This window comes from Pempheris klunzingeri, chromosome 3 (assembly GCF_042242105.1).
Source record: "Pempheris klunzingeri isolate RE-2024b chromosome 3, fPemKlu1.hap1, whole genome shotgun sequence".
Lineage (NCBI taxonomy): Eukaryota > Metazoa > Chordata > Actinopteri > Acropomatiformes > Pempheridae > Pempheris > Pempheris klunzingeri.
Window position 1 is genome coordinate 12,107,377 of NC_092014.1, and position 20,810 is coordinate 12,128,186.

The following is a 20,810-nucleotide window of genomic DNA, read 5'->3' on the forward strand; positions in this document are numbered from 1 at the left end:
CTTTAAAATTTGAACCCTACAGAGGATTTTTCTCTGACAGGAGTGGGACGGTAACTATCTTTACCTCTCAGCTCTTTACCTACTCTCTGGCACCCTCTGGCTGACGCATGCGCAGTGACTCAATAGTGCCATCGGCGTGTTGATGTCATAGACTGCGCGCTCACATGATCATAACCATTAATTAATATAAAAAGTAATTAGTTAATTCAGTGTAATTTATTATCTTGCTTTGATTTGTAGAAAAATACATTGTACACGTTTTTAGGCTCAAGCTGACACAAGCTCTCATATTTTCAGTATTTTTAACCGAAACCAGACAAATAATTAATCACATAAATAAATACATAAATAAATAAATAAATAAATAAATGGGCCCCACGCATTTTAAACTATGAGGCACTTGAACACGAATCTTGATGTGTGGTTCTTTTTACACGAAATATACATTTTACACACGTGTCCTAATCAGATAATTGGTTTAATGATGTTTCTTTCGTTGATTTTATATTATTTCGGTGTGTGTGTGTGTGTGTGTGAGTGTCCGTGTATGTGAAATTAGTTTAATAACCTTCAGCTTGAGTCTGATCAGGATCATCGGCTCAGTTCTCGCGATAACAGCTCGAGCCTATGTGAGACCACGAAGCGGATATCCGGCCTCTTTTCCGTGGCGGACCGTCGTAGGGCCGGTTTGGCAAAATGAAGGTACAATGTTTCCCTAACTATAAATATCTATGGGAAGTTATTTTCTCTGAAATACTCCTGTAAGGTTGAAGCCTTGATTCCGAGCTATAAAGCGGATTAGTTTGATGTAGCAGTTATTGCTCTAACATTGAGGATGAAGTTTGATGGTAATATAACAAACAGCGCTGACGGTCCATTCGTACAGTGAGCTGTGGAAACATGGCCGCACACTGGGAGAAATGTGCACCGAGTTCATGTCTCAGTTTACTGCTTTAAACAGCATTTAAACTTTAGTAACTAACTGCTTAAACTTCTTGTGTTATCTGCCTTTAATGTTGGCAGTAGAAGCGGTTGTTTTAATGCTAGCGATACCCAGAAGGCTAATGTTAGCGTGCTATGAAATGCTAGCCGGCAGAGCAGCTAACAGGCCTCTGGGCGACTATCTCTGCTTTAAGTAGCTCAGATATGGTAAATTTAGGGATATTGTCCCTCCTCATGTCTAGTATCAGAGGTTTGCATCACCCCTCCTTGTTACATGTTGTTCTGTGCTAACTTCAGCTGCTACATCTACCTGCTTGAGGATCTATGGAGCAGATTGGAGTTACATGCGTTAACAGTGATATTTTCACCCTTTTTTAGCTGAACATCTCATTCCCCGCTACTGGCTGCCAGAAGCTGATTGAAGTTGATGATGAGCGGAAGCTGCGCACCTTCTATGAGAAACGTATGGCCACTGAGGTGTCTGCTGACCCTCTGGGAGATGAGTGGAAGGTAATGGGCTTACTTGATGCTTTTGGATCTGATGTTTTGTCAGTACATCACGATGCAGAGTGTGCTGCACTGGTAACATGCGTCATGTGGCACACCAGTAGACCCTTTCTGACTGACCTGTAGTCTTTAAGGGGGGACAGTGTGTTGCCAGAGAAACTGAGGAGCTGCTTACCAGATACAAGACCATAATATTATTATGGCTGTTTTGTAACAGCATCGCTCCCTCAATGAACCTACCAGTTAACTTGTGTGTACTAGAATACAACGTTATTCAAGACACAGTGAAATTAAATCATAAATCCAAAGCAGGGTTTGCCACAGACATGAGGGGAAACATTTATAGTCACATTTGGAGCAAATGGGGTTCAGTTTCTTGCTCAAGGCCACTTTGAAATATCGACAGGAGCTGGAAATGAAACCACTAAGCCTACAATTAAGAGATAACCTGTTTAACTTTGGGGGCCACAGCTGCACCTGCCTTGCTTATTTCTGCCACATTTTTTTTTCAACAGCAGTCTTAATCCTAAGAATCCTCTACCTGTAAGCAAAAAATATAAATTTGAGTGGGAACCTATAATCAGGTCATATATTCAAACAATCCTTTTTCTTGGAGACTTTGTGTATCATGTGCCCTATGTGGAATAGAATTAAAGTAACTTGTTTCCTCCTCTTCTGCAGGGTTACATGGTGCGCATCAGTGGAGGCAACGACAAGCAGGGCTTCCCCATGAAGCAGGGTGTGCTGACCCACGGCCGTGTGCGCCTGCTGCTCAGCAAGGGCCACTCCTGCTACCGCCCCCGCAGGACTGGTGAGCGTAAGCGCAAGTCTGTCCGCGGTTGCATCGTTGACGCCAATCTCAGCGTTCTCAACTTGGTCATCGTCAAGAAAGGTAATTTGTCGTGTTTTGGCTCATGTGGACCATTTTATAGAGGTGGTAGATAAGATACTGAATTCAACTGTAAACCAAAAGCTGATTCTCAGCTGCTACACACTACAGACTTGTTTATCATGACGACGACTAGACTTCATGTTTAGGAATGTCTGTTAGTTGCTTGTAAAGTATGTCCATGGCACACCAGTAGACCCTTTTTGATTAGTCTGTAGTCATGAAGGGGGGACAGCGTGTTGCCAGAGCCGCTGTGGAGCTGCTTACCAGATGCGACCAGACCTACAATCCGTGGATGGTTGAACTGCATTGCTCCCTCAATGTCTTTTGCACACTAGTATCAGTGACCCCAGAGCTGTTGTACCTTTCATAATCTGACAAAATGCAGCCGTGGTTTACTACTTTGACATTGGTTCAGTTTGTGGTGACTGAGCATGGCTTCATGGCAGACTGAAGCCAGATGTGTTATTTTCAAATAGTTTCTCTGTACCCTGAAACTTTTTTGTTGTGTTGCAGTGTTTGTGAACTTTGCTTAAATCAACTATCGTTTCACTCATTTCCCCCTAATGTGGTCACTCTCAGGTGAGAAGGACATTCCCGGGCTGACCGACAGCACCGTCCCTCGCCGTCTTGGTCCCAAGAGGGCCAGCAAGATCCGCAAGCTCTTCAACCTGGCCAAGGAGGATGACGTTAGGCAGTATGTTGTGAGGAGACCCCTGACTAAAGAAGGTAAGACTAGGGCCTGTTTACCACAATTTTACCTAAACCTTCAAGTGCTCTTGGATGGCTGCATGTAGGATATGATTGTCGGTTAAAAGAAATATGAGTTAAATCAAAATTCCCAAGACAACAGTAAAATCACTGGGGAAATTATACTGCTTGTAATATTGCAAGTCCTTGTTTAAGCTCTGCCTGGAAATGCAGTTGGCTTAAACCTGGACACTAGTAATGGGACGTGCTGCTGTCTTTTGAATGTTAGTTAGGACCCCTAGACCCACACAGGTGTCATTTTGCTCTTGCTGGTCTTATCTGTATCTTGTACCGCTGTACATCAGCCACCCTCAAAGTCCGGACCGTGAGCTGTATATAATACAATTAGTCTAGAAATTGTCTAGTGTAAGTCTATTTGTTCAACATCTGTGTTAGATGGCCAGTTTTAAAGCACCAAAATAAAAGCCTTTTCATATTTCTGCCTTATCAGCATTCATGTACTGCTGGAAAAAAAATTCCAAACTCAGTCCAACAATAGCTATTCCTGCTTAGAGGCCCCAGTGTTAAACCACCAAACTCACTACATTCTGCCAATAATCACAGTACATGTTTACAGTGTTGGTGTCACACTGTATAGATTAGTGACAAAATATAGCTTGTGTTTAGCACTGTGGGTGGGGACAAAGGTTTTTCCCTTTGGGCTTTCAATGGTTTGCTAAAAATGCAGGGGAAAAACAGACTTTAGTTCCCCTCCAGTCTCCTGTACTGATAACAATCAGTAGTGGCACCTTACCTGTGGGGATCTGCATTTCAAGCAAATGTACTATCTGATAGTCTCTATGAACTATTCAGATTATTGTAGTAGTTCAGTAGTCAGAGTTGCCCAACCCTCTCATCACAGCTAGTGTTATTTACATGGTTGTGTTCCTCTCTTCTATAGGCAAGAAGCCCAGAACTAAGGCACCCAGGATCCAGAGACTGGTGACACCCCGTGTGCTGCAGCACAAGCGCCGCCGCATCGCCCTGAAGAAACAGCGCACCCAGAAGAATAAGGAGGAGGCCTCTGAGTACGCCAAGCTGCTGGCTAAGAGGATGAAGGTAATGTCTTGTGTCTGTCTTTCTGCCCTTATTGCAATGCTTGGGCATTAAAAACTGAAGTGCTCCTCAGAAACATTCTCTATTTTATTCTAATGAGTGAGCTGACCATGAAACACTTCTAAGTAGTAAAAAGGCACCATATTTTGATGGAAACTTTTAAACTGTGGTGATAAATCATTTTACGCAATGAAACTATTGTACTGAAGTTAAGATACATTCCAATTTTTTAGGTTTTTACTTTGATGACTCATCTAAAAGTATTACTCAACCAATATGGTGACATTTTGTCACCTGAAAGTTAGACATATTGCCAACAGTTTTTATCATTTAAAAATAAAATTAACAAATTCAAGTCAAAGTAGAGGGTCATATCAATCATCATCAGTTTTTAATTTTTGAAGCTTTTTCTGGACAGTAAACCACTGCATGTATCACTGGTCACTGAATGGAATGAGTATGGATCTGTGAAGAATCCTATATGATGTTAGTGTGGTATGGGGAGAGCAAATGGTGGTTTTTGGATGCGTTTAAACACTTAACTGATACACACTTGTTCCTGCAAACAGGAGGCCAAGGAGAAGCGCCAGGAACAGATTGCCAAGAGGCGCCGCCTTTCTTCTCTGAGGGCATCCACATCCAAATCAGAGTCCAGCCAAAAGTGAAATCCCAATGTCAAATAAAGTCACGTTTTTGCTGAAAAACTAGCTTGTGATGTACTTGTCATTATTTTTTTTCAATAGTGTATACATCATAGAAATAACTACAGGTTCAGGCACTTCAGTTCAGACTGAATGTAAAGACTTTCAGTCTGAACTGAAGTGCCTGCTCAGTTTCTACAAGAAAATGGAAGTATATAATTCAATGAATTTAGTGGTACTGGGCTTTTTGAAGCAAATTCTAATTTGTGCTGTCTGAACTGTCATACTACCACTAAGTTTTGCACTTGTTACATGTAAAACAGGTACTGAGCTACAAAACTGCTCCTATGCTTCCACATAGACATGTCATTAACATGGGAGGTGTTAATTGTATATCAACTGCATGATTATAACACTGCTACCACTTCTGTATTTCTCTGGGTTTGACTTCGTGCCCTTATCACAGTGGACTTGTCAGACTCAAAGGACAAGAGTTAATCATGAATGTTCAACTTTTAATTTATGCCCTTTTTCAGTTGCATTTCTTATTCAGCACAAACATGCTTATCAATAGTTAGTTTATCAACGGCGAACAAATCCTTTAACATTACACCCGCTGCCAAACAGGGGTGTCTTTGTTGGCTTTCTCTTCCGGCAGGTCGCTATAGCCTCTGGGTGAGCCTGGAACAAGTCCCTGTGAGTTGAGGTCTTGGCAGCCTCTCGACTTCTATCTTGATCAGACTGGTGTTGGGATGGAGGGCAGCATAAGTAGTACATCTGGGAGATGAAAAAGAACACAGACACAAGCTGATGCTGCAGACACTGAGGCAGCCGCCGGAGGCTCCAGGACAAGGTCGCCCAGCTGGTCTTAAGGTCCTGACCTGACGACCTGCACAAATTCTCCATGAACTGTTGAATAAAGGACAAAGGCACTATTGAAGGTTTGACTTGTCGAAGACACTCTTATGACCTAACATGTGACCTGCCAAGTATTTGATTCAACGCGGAAGCTATTGTATGAAATCAAGTCGATCCTAATACTTCTGCGTTCTTTGCTGGATCTACATTCTTATGCTACTGTCACATTAGATTTGTAAAAAAACAAAATAGATGTCCTGCGAATATCAAAAACAAAATTCAGTTCATTAGAACCAAAAACACAATGTGACTGCAAAGAAAATGCACTAATAACTGTGCCAAAGCTGGTAAATACATTATCTAGTCAGAAACCTTATGACTATTTGAGGTTATGTTTTCTATAACCATGCATGCTCACACTCAGGACCCAACCATCCTTCCGCCACTTGTTAAAGGACTAGTTCAACATTTTGGAAAATGTTCTTATTTGCTTTTTTGCAGACTCGGATGAGAAGATCAATACAGCTGAAGTCTTGTGGTCGCTGTGAGATTAACAGGCAACCAGGGGAAACTCAAGTAGAAAAAAAAAACATTACACCGATTAATTTCTAATGAACTTGCCCTGAATTCAGATATCTACGGCACATACCTCCCTGTAAAAGCACAACTTGATTTTACACTTTTTTTTTTTGTACAGATTAAACAGATAGAAAGGCTATATCTGTTTCTTCTTGTTTCCAGTCTCTATGCTAAGATAACTAGCTGCCTGCTGTAGCCTCATACTTAATCAACAGATATAAGAGGCATCGGGCCTCTCATCCAGCTCTGCAAGAAAGCAAACAAGCTTATTCCCCAAAATGTCAAACATTTCCTTTAAACTGTACTCACAGCACACCTGAACAGGTCGCATCTTGGACCCCACCATGTGATGGGTCCTCTTGCACAGCTTTGCAGCGAGCGAAACCAGTTGAGCAGGGTGACCTCTGGTGACTGCGGTCGCCTCAAAGCCTTCCAACAGGTGAACTTCCTCTATGAAGTCGGCAAGAAAGTACATTGAGTGACAGACGAAAGCAGGTGTACGTTATGAATGCGAGTTTTGAAAGGGATGCACCTTCTTCGGTTGGAGGAAGCACTTGGTCCATCAGGGCCTCCGACATGATCAGAGCAGAGTCCAGTCCCACGCTGGCCACACTCAGGGCTCTCTCCACGAGCGGCAGGTCAGCCTGGTTGTCAGCCTGGTTGTCCACCTGGTTGTCAGCCTGGTTGTCCACCTGGTCGTCCGCCTGGTCGTCCGCCTGGTCGTCCGCCTGGTGCAACCTGCCCATCAGCCATGTGACTGTGTGCTGTGCACAGTCAACGGTCCCGTTAGCCGCTACGCTCACCACAGCCTGGATCTTATGCATCTTGGTCTTGGCAGCAGCAACAATCTGGGCGAAAGAAGAGAAAGCCAGGAGAGATGTGCCGTAGCTTCTGGTGCTGTTTGAGGAGAACTGGGCGAATCTGTGTGTCTCGGTAAGATTTGGTCGAGGAAAAGAGGAGGTTACCTGCTCTGTGGGTGTGTGAAGCGCTGGGAACGTAGTCTCCAGCCAGTCAAGAGTGTTACACGCAACTTCATTTGCAATGGAAACTGGAAGGTGAGTATTAATTATTCATTTTCTGTTAATGCATGAAACATATTTTTTTAGCTGTATGAACTCACTGTACAAGTATTAATTGATGCCTTGATCGGGTTCTATGTACATTAGCATGTACATTTGTGTGATGTTAAGTTGAATACCTTTGGATTTTGATTTAATAGTTGGACTAAACAACAGATTTGAGATGCCACCATAGTCTCTGGGAACTTTTGTTGGATGTTTTTCTCAAGTCAATGACATTTTAGAGACATCATCTAAAACCAAATCAAAACATCAATTCCTAATGAGAACAATGATAAATTGCACAGTTATCTGAGTTTAGCCTGAAGTGACAGGACTCACTTTGGGGCTCTAGTTTCTGGATGACGGGTGAAACTCGGCCACAGGCGGCTGTGCCGATAGCCGTCACACTGCCCTCCAGCACCTCGCACACAGACCTCAGGCTGGGGTGGCTGCATTTAGTGTCACTGTACAAGACTGACAGCGTGATGCAAGCTGAGCGAACCACGGGCAGCTTGGCCAGTCTGGCAGCTGCACTCTGTACCTTCTGCAAAAACACAGCAGAGAGACAAGGAGCTTCATACCGAGGGGAGGTTACAGTGAAATAAACAATACATCGCTTATCAAAACTAAGCCGCAAAGTGCCTTAAATGGTCGAACAAGGGTTAAAACTTTTCAGGACTGGGGCAAATCAAATCAGGGAATTAAAATAACAGTAATAAAACCACCAACATAAAAGATAAATACTAATAAAACAGATGAGAGATGTTGGCAATAAAATGGTATGCTTGGATTTATAAAAGGCTTTTTAAAAGACATGTTTTGAGGTGAGGTTTAAAAGACGTCACAGCTTCTGCATCCTCAGATCCTCCACCACAGAGTCCAGAGCGCTGACTCCAGCCGACGGAGCCCTGCAGGAGGATCTGAGGCTCAGGCTCACAGGGGGGGGCAGCAGATCAGCAGCGTATGGAAGCTGAACCATGAAGTGCTTTAAAGGCGTTTGGTAAAATCTTTAGATCTTTAGGCTGAAACAAGGCTGACTGGTTCTGTTCCAGCTGGAGGCCTGTGATCAGTGTTTGGCTCAACCCTGAGTACAATGAATTACAGTAGTCTGACACAGATGAAATGTGCTTGTAATTGACCATCTAAAGATCAGGCAGATGTTCAACTAATAAAATGAAGTCATTTTGGTCATTTCAGAATCAAAAAAGTTGCCAAAATAAGTGTAGGCCCTCAGCTCAGAGTAGATTACTTAGGAGAACTTTATTGATGTCTGGGAACTTAAAAACTAAGATATTCAAACAAGACATGACTGCAGTAGTTTAGGAGGGTTGGGATAAGGAGGTTTAGTCTACCTGGATAGTAGAATTCTCACCTGGTTGTTGTTCATCGGCATGTTTCGTACACTTCGATGGAGGGAAGAGAAATGAGCCTCAGCGCGAGCAAACATTTGCTGCTTTAACTTTGTTGAGGAGGAAGTTATTGGGACAATAACACAGCGCTGCCTCTAAAAGCGGTCACTGTCGCTCACATGTCGTCAATCAGCGCTCACCTGTGCTGATCTCAGCGCTGATCTCGCGAGATGTCAACGCAGCGAAGACGTGATGATAAACAGATGAATTCAATCTCAGTCAGAGAGCTTTTTTTCTCTCTTTGTTCTCGGGATACTTAACAAGGTAGGCTTTTTTTTTTTTAAAAAAAGGGATTTTATTGATTTATTTTTCATTCGTCTTGTTTCATTCAACAAAATCTTCTTCGTCATCATCACCATCATGAAAATATACACAATGAATGTTCATAATCTTCCCTGAATTAATTCTGCATATGTTCTTTAATTATCTGTTGGCAACATTCACATTTTTGCGTGTTCAGCTGACTGAAAAACCACTTCTCAGGCACTCACACTAATTTAATGTAATTAATTGAAAAATGGAAAGTTCCATCAGCTGAACATTATTATCGCTATAATTACACTATTCCCTCCAGGAGACAGGAATGTAATTACAGACCAGTTAGATAAAGCCTATGAACTGCTTGATATTTACACACTGGTGTCAGCATTAAATCTGCTGTTTCGGAACAAACCACTGATTTAAGTTTACGTAGGTGGTAATGTGGTGTATAATTTCGGACATCCTGGATGTGTGAAGTTTAGATCACCATAGTTTTGCCAACCACTACATCCAACAGTAGTCAAATACTCACCTAGTTGAGGTTAAAGGTGAAGGAATGAACGCTGTGAGCAGGATTTGAACCTGCGCGGGGAAACCCCATTGGATTTCGAGTCCAACGCCTTAACCACTCGGCCATCACAGCTCGAAACCTGCTCACATAGTCGTATAAATTGAATTCTTCAGAGACAGATACCTGAGGATCTCCAGGCCCATCGATAACTGCCACGATCTGAAGGAGACAAATGTTTCCCCCCCGCCCGTCAAACAACACTCTGATCTCTGTGGCTCACCACAGAGGTTAACCTGCTGAGAAATCATCCACGATGGATGCTGACTCTAACGCCGGAGTCCTCTGCGGACCGCAAGGATCAAAAAAGCCTCCCTTTAGGAGCAGTGTAGCAGCAGCAGGACTCCACCTGACCACATCCAGCCCAAAGCCAAATGACAGCTGTTTCATGGGACAAAGAATTAACGATCAAACCAATCCATCTTCACCTCCACGTCACGTGTTGCAACATAACGAGCATGTCAGATTCTGTTATCCATTCAAACCATCATTTACGCCTTTATATCTCGAAGGTTTTACATCTTCGTCTTTATTTGTGTTTATTCTGTTAAAATGATGCTTGCTGTGGGTGCTTAATTGCCTTCTGCTGCCTGTATTCCTCCGTTTTATCCGTGTGATTTATTATCCGTGGGATTTGTTTTATGACAATAAGGCCTTCGCGAGCTTATCTCCAGCTTTTCTAATGAGGGGAAACCTGTGTGATGTTTTAACGAGGCTCCTGCTCACCAACAGGTTCATTTTCTGCCGTGGGGCCTGTACAAACACAGAGGCACTCAGGTTAAATACAGTCTCGCAAACACTCCCAGCCCACCACGGCACTGTACCCGCAGGAGTGACAGTGATGGCTGGTGATCACCGTGCCCGCAGGGGATCATTGTGTGTGCGCGTTAATACGCAGCTCCAGGTACAGACGCTCGTAAGGCTCAGACGCATCCACCCCTGTATCTGCATAGCGATGAGCACTGAGGTGATTTTTTCCGTTAGAGGACACGATGTTGTGGCTCACGCACAACGGCGAGCACGCTCTGAGCCACGAGCCACTGTCCGCGGTGCTGATGCTGCTGTTGTTGTCGTGGCTGCAGCATCTCGCAGAGCGTCTCCTGCACACGACGTGCCCACAAAATGTTTCTTCTCTGTATCTGCATGCGTCAGGGAGGAGGAGGGGGTGGGGTGGGGGGTGTAGCTCCAAGACTTTTTTCAGTCACAGGGTTTGGGACTGCTGCCCGCCGCAAAATTGAGAGACACAAGAGAAGCACGTGTAGTGGGTGGTCCCGAGCAGACGACTTTCACGTGGCTCTAGCGAGCGCCGAGCCGCCAGTCCGCTCAGTCCGGTGCAGCAGCGGCAGGAGTCAACATCAGCATGGCAGTGGAGATGGAGCCCGCGGAGTAAGTGCGCTCTCCCTTTGGGGTTTTTGTTGTTGTTGTTGTTGTTGTTAAATATCGAGTTGTCAGTGATAGTGTGGTGATGATAACAGAAGAGTAGTAGTGAGGAGACAACCTGTGTGACAATACAAACAGAAAACACCAGTTCTTCTTCAACATAAGACATGAGTGCGTGGGTCTTTCAAGGAAACTCAACATTACGCATTGAGCTAAAAGTCTGTATTGATGATATTATAAATCTGCTGCGATGTCTCTTTAAAAGTTCCTTTTCAAAATGCATTTGATATTGTTTCTCAGGTCATGACACATGTGCCTAAACAAAATAGTCAATTACACTAACGCACCCAAATGTTGCCTTTACAACTGTCTTTCTTTATTCCATGACGCTGCTGTTTGTTGTCTGCGTACTTTGTGCACCCATGTGGCGTTTGTTTAATCGGTTGTGGAACCTCCCATCCAATTGCTGACGCTCTTTTATTATTAATACACGGTTTATTGTGGTCAGTATGCCGCACATGCAGGCAATTTCGCCTGAGGATGCAAAAAATTGTTGATTAGGGCCATTTAATCTGATCTTCTTTGTTATTATGCTGATAGAGAGGCGGATCCAGGCTGTTTTGCAGCCACTATTCATAAGATGTGCTTCATCCACATGTGCCTGTTGATCTAATAGGCTCTCCACCCCTGGCAAGGATATGGGTGTGTTTCTTCTAGTGGTTAATTATTCAGCCTTCCTGTGAGGAAATGTGGGGATGGTGCACACATTGTTGCCAAATTTAGCCTCATGTTATGGTGGGAGATTAAATGGGAGAAATTGAAGCATTAAAATGGCATAGAGCATCCGTGGGTGATGCAACTCCAGTCACCAGGCAGTGGCACTGACCCGTGTCTCTGCTCGAAAGTGCACAGGAAAGACCACAAAACTTCCCGCAGGGTGATGCTGACAGAGTGGCAGCAGAGAGTTGAGTCTGAAGTGGGACTAAAGTCCTCATGAAGCAGGAACACCTCACACATGATATTAATTTGACAGCTTTGCCAGAAAATGGCTACACGTGTGACAGCATCTGAAAATAAAGTGCCCGCTTGATCACTCAGAACCATTAGAGGTGATGAATACTGACTTTGCCCTCCACAGATTAAGATATGGTGCTGCAGAGAAATGTCTCACAGAAACAATTCCAGTATTTGCGTGACTTCACCCTGCACTTCAAATCCTACAAGCTTGGTAGGTACGATTACAGGCAGCGTGTGTTTGTAACGTTAACCTTTCCTGTGTAGTGTGATCCGCCTGATAATGCAGTACCTGAAGGAGAACAACCTCTACCGAACGCTGAACACCTTACAGGAGGAAACCACCGTCTCGCTCAACACAGTGGAAAGCATCGACAGCTTCGTTGCAGACATAAAGAGCGGCCACTGGGACTCCGTCCTGCTGGCTATCGAGTCCCTCAAGCTGCCCGACAACACACTTATTGACCTTTATGAGCAGGTGAGCTTAGATCAGCTTATTCTTTCCCTGGCTTGCATTTTTAAATAGCAGCATGTAATGGACGCCGATCACTTGAACAGGTTGTTATGGAGCTCATTGAGATGAGGGAGGTGGGAGCAGCTCGCTCACTCCTCAGGCAAACGGACCCGATGATCATGCTGAAGCAGACGCAGCCAGAGAGGTACATGCATTTGGAGCACCTGCTGACATGCTCCTACTTTGACCCTCGTGAGGTGAGACAAGAAACATTTTTTTTTTTTAAATTTCAGAACAACTGTATCAGTAAGTGCTTCATAACTAAATATCCTTTGTCCGTCACTGCAGGCGTACCCCAAAGGCAGCAGCAAGGAGAAGCGGCGCAGGGCAATAGCCGAGGCTCTGGTGAGAGAGGTCAGTGTGGTGCCCCCTTCTAGACTCATGGGGCTCCTGGAACAAGTCGGCGTGAGTATACTGATCAATATCCTTCTCTATGCTCTCTCTAATTACATGGCAATCGATGTAGCACCGTTTGACTGTGAGTCAAAGACCCCAAGCTATTTCCCTCCCGTCTCCTCTCTTTCTCTCTCCCACTGCTGTCATGTATGCACTGCATGCCCACTTTTATCAGACGTTCTTCAAGCCACTGAAAACAGCTCCCCACCACTCGTGATGGTGTCCTGCGCGATCACACATTTGGAGCAGTTAATCAGAACTGTAAATTCACATATGTTGTTTGTTAATCATGACATATAAGAAGCACGTGGCCTAAACATCTACCGAGGCCTCTGCTCCACTGAAGAGACAATAAATAGTGACAAAAACATCAGATCTATGTGGACCTATGTAAAGAGACTGTAACGTTCCTCTACATTAATACGTGAAATAAATAGAAATCCATCATTTCCATCATCTTGTTTCATCCTCTTCCTCTCCTCAGCTCCTAATATTTGAAAAATGATAGTGGATAGAAATGCAGTTGAATTAGCATTTTCTGGAAATTCTGTTGAAATGTGCATTAAATTTGTCAGTCAATCCTGATCAAAGCACATCCACACAGTCCTGATGAAACAGATTAGCTGAGTTTATGAGTGATACACTCTAATAAATAGATAATAACTAAGGATGTTGTTTGTTTTTCCTGGAGAGTAACTTTGATTTTTGCCCACTTAGTCTTGAATATTTAATGTTACAGAGAAATACGTCAGATTTGAAACCCAGTTTTAAGGGACATTAAAGTTTTAGTGAGTGTGGCTTCATTGGATGGAGCAGCACATTAAGAGAAAAAGCGGTAATGAAACAAATCCAATTCCATCAGTCATATTTGTTTTTGATATCTAATTATTTTTGATGTAGGTCTTTCGGGTATTATTTCTTGTGTAGTTTTTGGTCTGCTAACTGATAACTTCAACACTGCGTTTAACTTGCAATGAAACAGCAATATTTTACCAGCGAGCTTGTACGTGTCAGACCTTGCAGTTTTTATGAAAACACCCTTAAGAAATACATCCCAGTGGTTTTTAATATTTTTGGCATTTAAATAGAGAGAGCGGTACATTTTCCTCAGGGGACAGTTCTCAGTGCCCATGATGGTAATGCAGGTGCCAGTGAAATATTTCAACAGATAGACATTTGAATGCAAAACATCAATACTAAAAACTATGAATAATCTATTAATGTTGATCGTGTTTTGGCTGTAGTTTAACAGTTTGTTTTCACAGTTTTTAAGCTGCAAGAAGTTACTTCATTGCTATCTTGCATTGCATTGTGGGGCAACAACGCAGAATTTGTATGCTTGATATTGTTGAGATCTTTACATCGACGGAGTAGAATAGCCTCAACTACCTCATGTGTTTTGTTGACCACTCCTCATCCTTGTTCCACGCAGTCTATGAGGCTACAGCAGGATCCGGACCATCTCTCCCCCGACTCGACCATCGACACGGTCGCTGTCAAGGAGAGACACGCGGAGAAGGAGAGCTTTCCAACACAGCTGTACCGCCACATCAAGGTAGACCACCAACCACCAACCACCAACACAGAATGACAAATTCTGCATCACATGTGCTACGCTGTTTACTACACACTATATAACAGTGTAACAAGGTTAGCTTTGTGAGCTGTGGGGCAAAAATTGCATTACTGTAGCTGAAAACAGTAACAGTTTTTAGTTTTTATTGATGAGTCATTGCTAAATTACCCTATTTATACTTTAGGCAACACACACACACACACACACACACACACACACACAGAAAACTAATTTTTACTCACCTGAAGGCACTTCACATGCATCCAGATGGAGCTGCCTGATTGCTTGTCCTTGCTTTTCTCTGCCCAAGGTGATAAGTCAGCCAAAGTCAACCTACACAACTTTAGACTGCAGCATCCCCGAGGCTGCCTGATATTAATATTGTGATTTTTTTTCTCCAAGTGTGGACGATAAAGGAGTGTTAATGAGGAGTTACTGTGTGTCATTTTAACCTGCAGTTTGGACGACGGTCGCACGTGGAGTGTGCTCGTTTCTCCCCCGATGGCAAGTACTTAATCACCGGATCAGTGGACGGGTTCATTGAGGTCTGGAACTATAACACTGGAAAAATCAGTAAAGTAAGTGTGTTTCACATCATGACTCTGAAAAACACTGAGACGTCTGAATGGATACTATACTGTGGTGTGCTGTCTTAGTCTGTTTATGTTCTATGTATTCATTAGTCAAACAATTTCTTATTGCTGCCCTCTTGGCCAAATAGAGATTTTTACCTTTTTAAATACATAAAATTTAAAATCAAATTGTTGCAAGAACATATGAATATCTCTTATTCGTTAATTTATTTGGTTTATATCATTGTTTTTCAATATTCTGTGTGTGTGTGTGTGTGTGTGTGTGTGTGTGTGTGCGTGTGCGCATGGATGAATTAGGATTTGAAGTATCAGTCCCAAGATAGCTTCATGATGATGGATGAAGCTGTGTTGTGTATGTGCTTCAGTCAGGACACAGATATACTGGCCACTGGAGCTCAGAATGGCAAAATAAAGGTTTGATCTCTAACAATACTATTTTACAACACTGATGGTTGATATTATTTTGCACATTTGTCAGCATAAGCAACCAATGACTGTGTCCGCAGTTAACCCCAAGTCTTGCTGTCACTGTATGGAATTGGAAATGATAGCACAGCAATGTCAAATTATTGAAAAATGTTGTAGTGTTATTAGCTGACTTAATAATGTTATTCAAATGTCTCATTACATCCTCTCTGCCAAAAATGTGTGTGTGTGTGTGTGTGTGTGTTGTTGGAGAAGGTGTGGAAGATTCAGAGTGGCTTGTGCCTGCGTAGGTTTGAGCATGCCCACAACAAAGGCGTGACCTGTCTGAGCTTCTCCAAAGACAGCAACCAGATCCTCAGTGCCTCCTTTAACCACACCATCAGGTGGGATATGACATTACCACGCTTTCTGTGCAGAGGGAACACACTACTGTTACTATCCAATATGGACCAGAGCATCTGCATTTATCTGTATTGATTCATCTGTATTTTGTGTAGTAAAAGCTGAGTTGGCTCTGTGTAATGTTGTTGAGAACATTTGCTGAATGACTGGTGAATGACTGGTATTCACAGTAGTAACATAACTCACATGATATAACTCATAGAACCTTTAGATTAACTGTAAACGGATTGTGTACACATACATTATTATTATGGAGAGGTGGATAACATTACAAGACATTGAATTGGCACTAAGATTAAGGAAAGTTGTAGATGAAGACAACAATATAGGTAAATATTTCATATCAAATAGATCTGTGAATGGAAAAAATAAAACAGAATTTAATAAACAAGCGAATTAAAATAGATTAATACCTGATACAGGAAATTCAATTTTAGTTTTCAAAAGGGAAGTGAATACTGAAGTTCACTAATGAAGCACCAGTAGTTTCAAAAGAGTAACAAAAACATAAGATGGGAACCTTTTTAAATTTCTGCAGCCTTGTCGTGGCAAAACTTTGCTTGTTTACTGTGGGAGGAAGTGAGAGCTCTCGCTGACCTCAGACATGATTCACAAAAGTTTCGACGGCGCACACAATGAATGTGAGTTCAGCTGGAAGTCGAACTCTTTTTACATCCCACACTGGATTAGTGAAACAGTAGATGAGGAAAAGAATTGGCAAAAAGATGCAAACAACAACAACAAATCCTTTTTTAGTTTCATGTTCAAAATCTGTTTGGTTGAGTTTATTGATTTGGCAGCTCATTTCTATTCCTTAACTTTTAATGGTTGTCTTAAAGGTTTGGTAGAGTGCATTTACAGTTGTGATATTTTGTTGCAAAATTAGTCGTACCTGTAACTTAACTGAAAGGTGTTAAGCCCAAAAAATCCCCAGGGTGCACTGTGGTGTGCAGAACCAAAGCTTTTCATGCAGCTTCTCTGCAGCAGAGAGATAGCTCTTAGCGTGGCGCCCTGTTTTTGGCAGCATTTTCAAAGGTCAGTGTATGTTTTTTCATGTTGTGTAGTTCCAGATAGTCATTCATGAAAATGAATAACACCCCAAAAACTCTGAAGACTTTGAATAATTTTTAAAAACAGGCTCAACCAATTGTATCCATGAATGAAAAGGTTGTATATAGCATTTCTTTTAAACCAAAATTGAATATTGCCATCTAGTTACACACTGTTGCCAATAAGACACATTTAATGGAATTTCACTGTATATTTGTTGAATTTCTAATTCTTGAGACATTTCTTTAGAGTTTTTAACGAAAATCCAGTGATAAAGTGGGTAAATTTGAGGTGTGTTGTAAATGGATATATCAAATATTTGGTAGAAGCTCATAATCATGTCAAACTGTACAGTCAGTTAAAAAAAAAGAACAGAAAAGGGACCATTATGAGCTGTATTATCAAACCAATTTAAAATGTCTGTAATTTATTTAGGCCTCAGTTAATATATTTCTATTTCTCTATTGTGAAGTGAATCCATAATTCCACACAGATATCAGACATCAGCAGCTGAGCATGTATGAGGAGTGCGTCTGGATGTGAATATGATGGGGAAAAAATGTCTGTCTTTCACTTCCTCACACACACACACACACACACACAGTGAAGCCCCTTCATACTTGAGAAGTTGAACATCTATTTCTGACTCCTGTGGGGTGTAGGCTAAGCCTCTGTGCTGTGGTGGAAGCACATGTGCTGTGTGGGTGTATCCCAGAGACCATGTGCTCGGGCACATAGCTGCAACGTGTTCGTCCCATTGCAATTCCACGAGCTGGGAATCTGAAATGTTTACATACGCAAAATCATTCTCATTCTCCCAGAGACGGGTGAATCAGTGAGCATTAAACGTTTTGTCACGGTTTAGCTAATCTGCACCCAGTCTCTCCACAGGAGCTAAAAATAACCCATCGGCTGCTCTGCAGCACGTTTTTCTCTGCTCTCAAGAAAAATCCACTCTTGAGTAGAATAAACATGGATGTGTTGATGAGTCAGAGATGTTGATTTATTTTAATTGTCCATTTGAACAGCTTTTATGTCTGTTAATTTTTCAACAATTGCATTTCATCAACAATATTGATGATCTCAACAATATTTTCAGAATCCATGAACTGAGATCAGGCAAGACACTGAGGGAGTTAAATGGCCATTCATCGTTTGTAAATGACGCATCTTTCACTCAAGATGGATTACACATCATCAGTGCCTCATCTGACGGCACAGTAAAGGTACTTGATGCAACTTGATGATGATAATTCACGTCTGTGCTTCTACGGTATTGTCATGTGGCTGGAAAAGTGCTGTACTATACTGACATTTGTGATTAAGTGGATTTATTTTCATTTCATTTTCAAATTTTAGATTTGGAGTACAAAAACCTTTGAATGCATCCACACTTTCAAATCTCTGTCCCGGACGTCAGAAGTCCCCGTCAACAATGTGATTCCTCTACCCAAAAATCCAGAGCACTTTGTGATTTGTAACCACTCCAACACGGTGGTCATCCTGAGCATTAACGGTCAGGTGAGACATGTAATCGATCATTATATCACATATAAATATTGAATGTACTTTCACCACTAGACGTCTGCCACATTTGTTGTATTTATATGCATTTTTATATGAATTGATTAAAAGCTAAACTGAGAGGCTACAGCCATGCTAGCAGCTCTGTGAGGCTCTGTGGGACAGAGATGCTTTTTAGCTAAATGCTGCTTTTTAGCATGTCAACATGCTCACACTGGCAAAGCTAACATGATGTTAAGCAGGTGTAATTAACCATGTTCACCATTTTACTTAAGTGTGTTAGCATGCTAAACACACTATTCAGCTGAGGCTGATGGGATTGTTTCCGAATAGACGGCCATAAATCAAAGTATTGTGCAAATTAAACAAAGTTACAGTACAGCTGAGGGGAACATGGATAACTGTACTGATTGCCATACAATGAATACTTGTTTGTTGAAATGTCAATCTTATAGTTGGAGCTAAAGAAAATATCAGGGGTTGACCAGAGTGTGTGAGATTCATCCTCTGTCATGGTAATCAATCCAATAGCTGTTGAAATATTTCAGTGGTGAACCAAATGACTGACACATCCTGAAAAACGTACACATAATTTCCCCATTTTGCCTTTATTTTTTTGTGGGTTGGTATTAGTGTTTTAGTCAATACCCACATGATACCCCAACATCTTTGTTTAGGCTAAATGTCTTCTCCTCTTCCTGCTCAGACTATGAAGTCCTTCAGCTCAGATAGAAAAGAAAAAGCCAATTTCGTGTGTTGCACCCTGTCACCCCGCGGGGAGTGGATTTACTGTGTGGGAGAGGACTTCATGCTGTACTGCTTCAACTATACAACAGGAAGGCTGCAGAAAACGCTGACCGTAAGCTCTGCTGCTAATATTCAATCATTATCAAAGTCAATGAGGTGGCAGCTCATCCACACTCATGTGAAGTATGACTTTTTAAAAATCTGGGCTGCCAGTGTATCTGATCTTTTTGTCTCATTTGGCACTCAGTCTATATTACTGCTGCTGTGTAGCAATCCTACTGGGGGTTAACAAGGAAACAGTAAGGCAGATAGGAATCGGAGAATGTGTGGTGATGATCTGTATTCCTCTGCACCCACAGATTCACGAGAAAGATGTAATTGGCATCGCTCACCACCCACATGAGAATCTGATTGCCACATACAGCGAGGATGGCCTCCTAAGACTATGGAAACCTTAAACCGGCACCTGCATCGTGTTATGGAGGACCCAGAGAGCGTTACACGAGGTTTAAAAGCAATTCATTAATTTCTATGTAATAAAAATTATGCATTTATAAAACAAATGAATACATCTCACCACAAGGTCCATTAAGTAGCTGCTCTGTAGCTTTATGTCACATTACATGATCTTCGGCAGATGGATTTTTCTGGTCGTTTCCAGTTCTGGCTTTTCTGAGCATTTTAAGGACTTCTTGTAAATGCTGTCGCAAATGCTGAGGTTCCAAATAAATGTTTGACCGTGTTAACAGACGCTTAGAAAACAGTCAATTGCTTGATATAAGAGCAAGAGGTCATTTGATATGACTGAAAGCACTTGAACAACCACTGCCTGGTAAAAATGTTTCTCAAACTGCTGTTTCCAAGGTCACATAACAAATGCTTGCACTGGCCATCAGAGGAACTTGTTGATTGAAAAGATTATTTTCTTCGTTTTTAATTCTGACTTACCACGAAATATTTTTTTCAAATTCTTGGTATAGCAGTTTAATAGCAAATGCTAATCAAACGAGAGACCGATAATGAATTTGTTGGGGACTAGTTTCAGCTGTGGATTGATACACAATTAGTGCTCTAGTGACTATTTACAGCAGCAGGACATTGAATTTGGGATTTGCTGTAAATAAACTACAGTACCCACGTTCATAAACATGTTGCCTGGTGCAACACTGTGGCTAAATAATGTGTTTTTACAATGGAGGTCTTTGGCACAGAAGAACGAGCTGTAACTGGATTCGGATCAACATACAGCACTTGTTAGTGGTCATTTCACTGAATTTGCTGACATTCAGAAAAATTATTGAACACCAGTACCAAGTACAATTTTTACACATTGTTATAAATTTCATTTAATTTGGTCCTAATTACTCACTTTTTAATAAATCTATTTGTCACTTATTTATATGTATATTTTTCAATTCTTATTCATTGGTTGCTTTCTTAACTTTTGCAGCACTGTCTAGGTCCTCCATACTGTGCACACACTTCCTCATGGATCCAGCTTCACCAGTGCAGTTTGAATCCCCATTTTCATCTCTTCTGTCTTTATTAGACATGAAAGTGCATGATGGTGAACTGTCGTGAAAACATTTAGAATAAAATCTGCCTCTTGTTTGGGCGTAAAAACAAACAATATCAGGTATATGATTTGTCAGCTTTGGTTTATAATA

The 20,810-nt window shown here is 41.9% G+C and overlaps 3 protein-coding genes and 1 non-coding gene across 4 annotated transcripts; 2 read left to right on the forward strand and 2 right to left on the reverse strand.

Annotated features, from left to right (window-relative positions):
• Nucleotides 1–642: 642 nt before the first annotated feature.
• Nucleotides 643–4,851, forward strand: rps6 (ribosomal protein S6). Its single transcript, XM_070827934.1, has 6 exons — nucleotides 643–702; nucleotides 1,321–1,452; nucleotides 2,131–2,341; nucleotides 2,921–3,067; nucleotides 3,990–4,147; nucleotides 4,714–4,851. Exons 1-6 carry the CDS (start codon nucleotides 697–699, stop codon nucleotides 4,807–4,809), a joined length of 750 nt encoding a protein of 249 aa, XP_070684035.1. The 5' UTR covers nucleotides 643–696; the 3' UTR covers nucleotides 4,810–4,851.
• A 516-nt stretch (nucleotides 4,852–5,367) lies between these two features.
• Nucleotides 5,368–8,771, reverse strand: LOC139199238 (perilipin-2-like). Its single transcript, XM_070828280.1, has 7 exons — nucleotides 8,656–8,771; nucleotides 7,623–7,827; nucleotides 7,188–7,270; nucleotides 6,939–7,070; nucleotides 6,755–6,866; nucleotides 6,539–6,672; nucleotides 5,368–5,694 (listed from the first exon to the last, which is right to left on the reverse strand). The coding sequence occupies exons 1-7, from the start codon at nucleotides 8,728–8,730 to the stop codon at nucleotides 5,368–5,370; spliced, it is 1,068 nt and encodes a 355-aa protein (XP_070684381.1). The 5' UTR covers nucleotides 8,731–8,771.
• Nucleotides 8,772–9,514: 743 nt separating this feature from the next.
• On the reverse strand, nucleotides 9,515–9,596 carry trnas-cga (transfer RNA serine (anticodon CGA)). Its single transcript has one exon. It is a non-coding gene; the product is annotated as a tRNA-Ser (tRNA).
• Nucleotides 9,597–10,881: 1,285 nt separating this feature from the next.
• On the forward strand, nucleotides 10,882–19,601 carry LOC139199156 (WD40 repeat-containing protein SMU1-like). The gene is made up of 12 exons (XM_070828182.1): nucleotides 10,882–10,907; nucleotides 12,183–12,393; nucleotides 12,474–12,626; nucleotides 12,718–12,834; nucleotides 14,258–14,380; nucleotides 14,860–14,979; nucleotides 15,292–15,408; nucleotides 15,676–15,803; nucleotides 17,972–18,098; nucleotides 18,232–18,393; nucleotides 19,103–19,255; nucleotides 19,503–19,601. The coding sequence occupies exons 1-12, from the start codon at nucleotides 10,882–10,884 to the stop codon at nucleotides 19,599–19,601; spliced, it is 1,536 nt and encodes a 511-aa protein (XP_070684283.1).
• The last annotated feature ends 1,209 nt before the right edge of the window (nucleotides 19,602–20,810 follow it).

Bases quoted from the DNA above. Each gene is read 5' to 3' on its own strand.
- rps6 (XM_070827934.1), top strand. The intron at 2,342-2,920 runs GTAATTTGTCGT...GGTCACTCTCAG, and splicing joins CTTGGTCATCGTCAAGAAAG to GTGAGAAGGACATTCCCGGG. The intron at 4,148-4,713 runs GTAATGTCTTGT...TCCTGCAAACAG, and splicing joins TGCTGGCTAAGAGGATGAAG to GAGGCCAAGGAGAAGCGCCA.
- LOC139199238 (XM_070828280.1), bottom strand. From the start codon at position 8,730: ATGTTTGCTCGCGCTGAGGCTCATTTCTCTTCCCTCCATCGAAGTGTA. The intron at 7,071-7,187 runs GTAACCTCCTCT...TCTTTCGCCCAG, and splicing joins TTCACACACCCACAGAGCAG to ATTGTTGCTGCTGCCAAGAC. The intron at 6,867-6,938 runs GCGGACGACCAG...GCTGACAACCAG, and splicing joins TGCACCAGGCGGACGACCAG to GCTGACCTGCCGCTCGTGGA.
- LOC139199156 (XM_070828182.1), top strand. From the start codon at position 10,882: ATGGCAGTGGAGATGGAGCCCGCGGA. The intron at 10,908-12,182 runs GTAAGTGCGCTC...TTTCCTGTGTAG, and splicing joins GTGGAGATGGAGCCCGCGGA to TGTGATCCGCCTGATAATGC. The intron at 12,394-12,473 runs GTGAGCTTAGAT...TCACTTGAACAG, and splicing joins TTATTGACCTTTATGAGCAG to GTTGTTATGGAGCTCATTGA.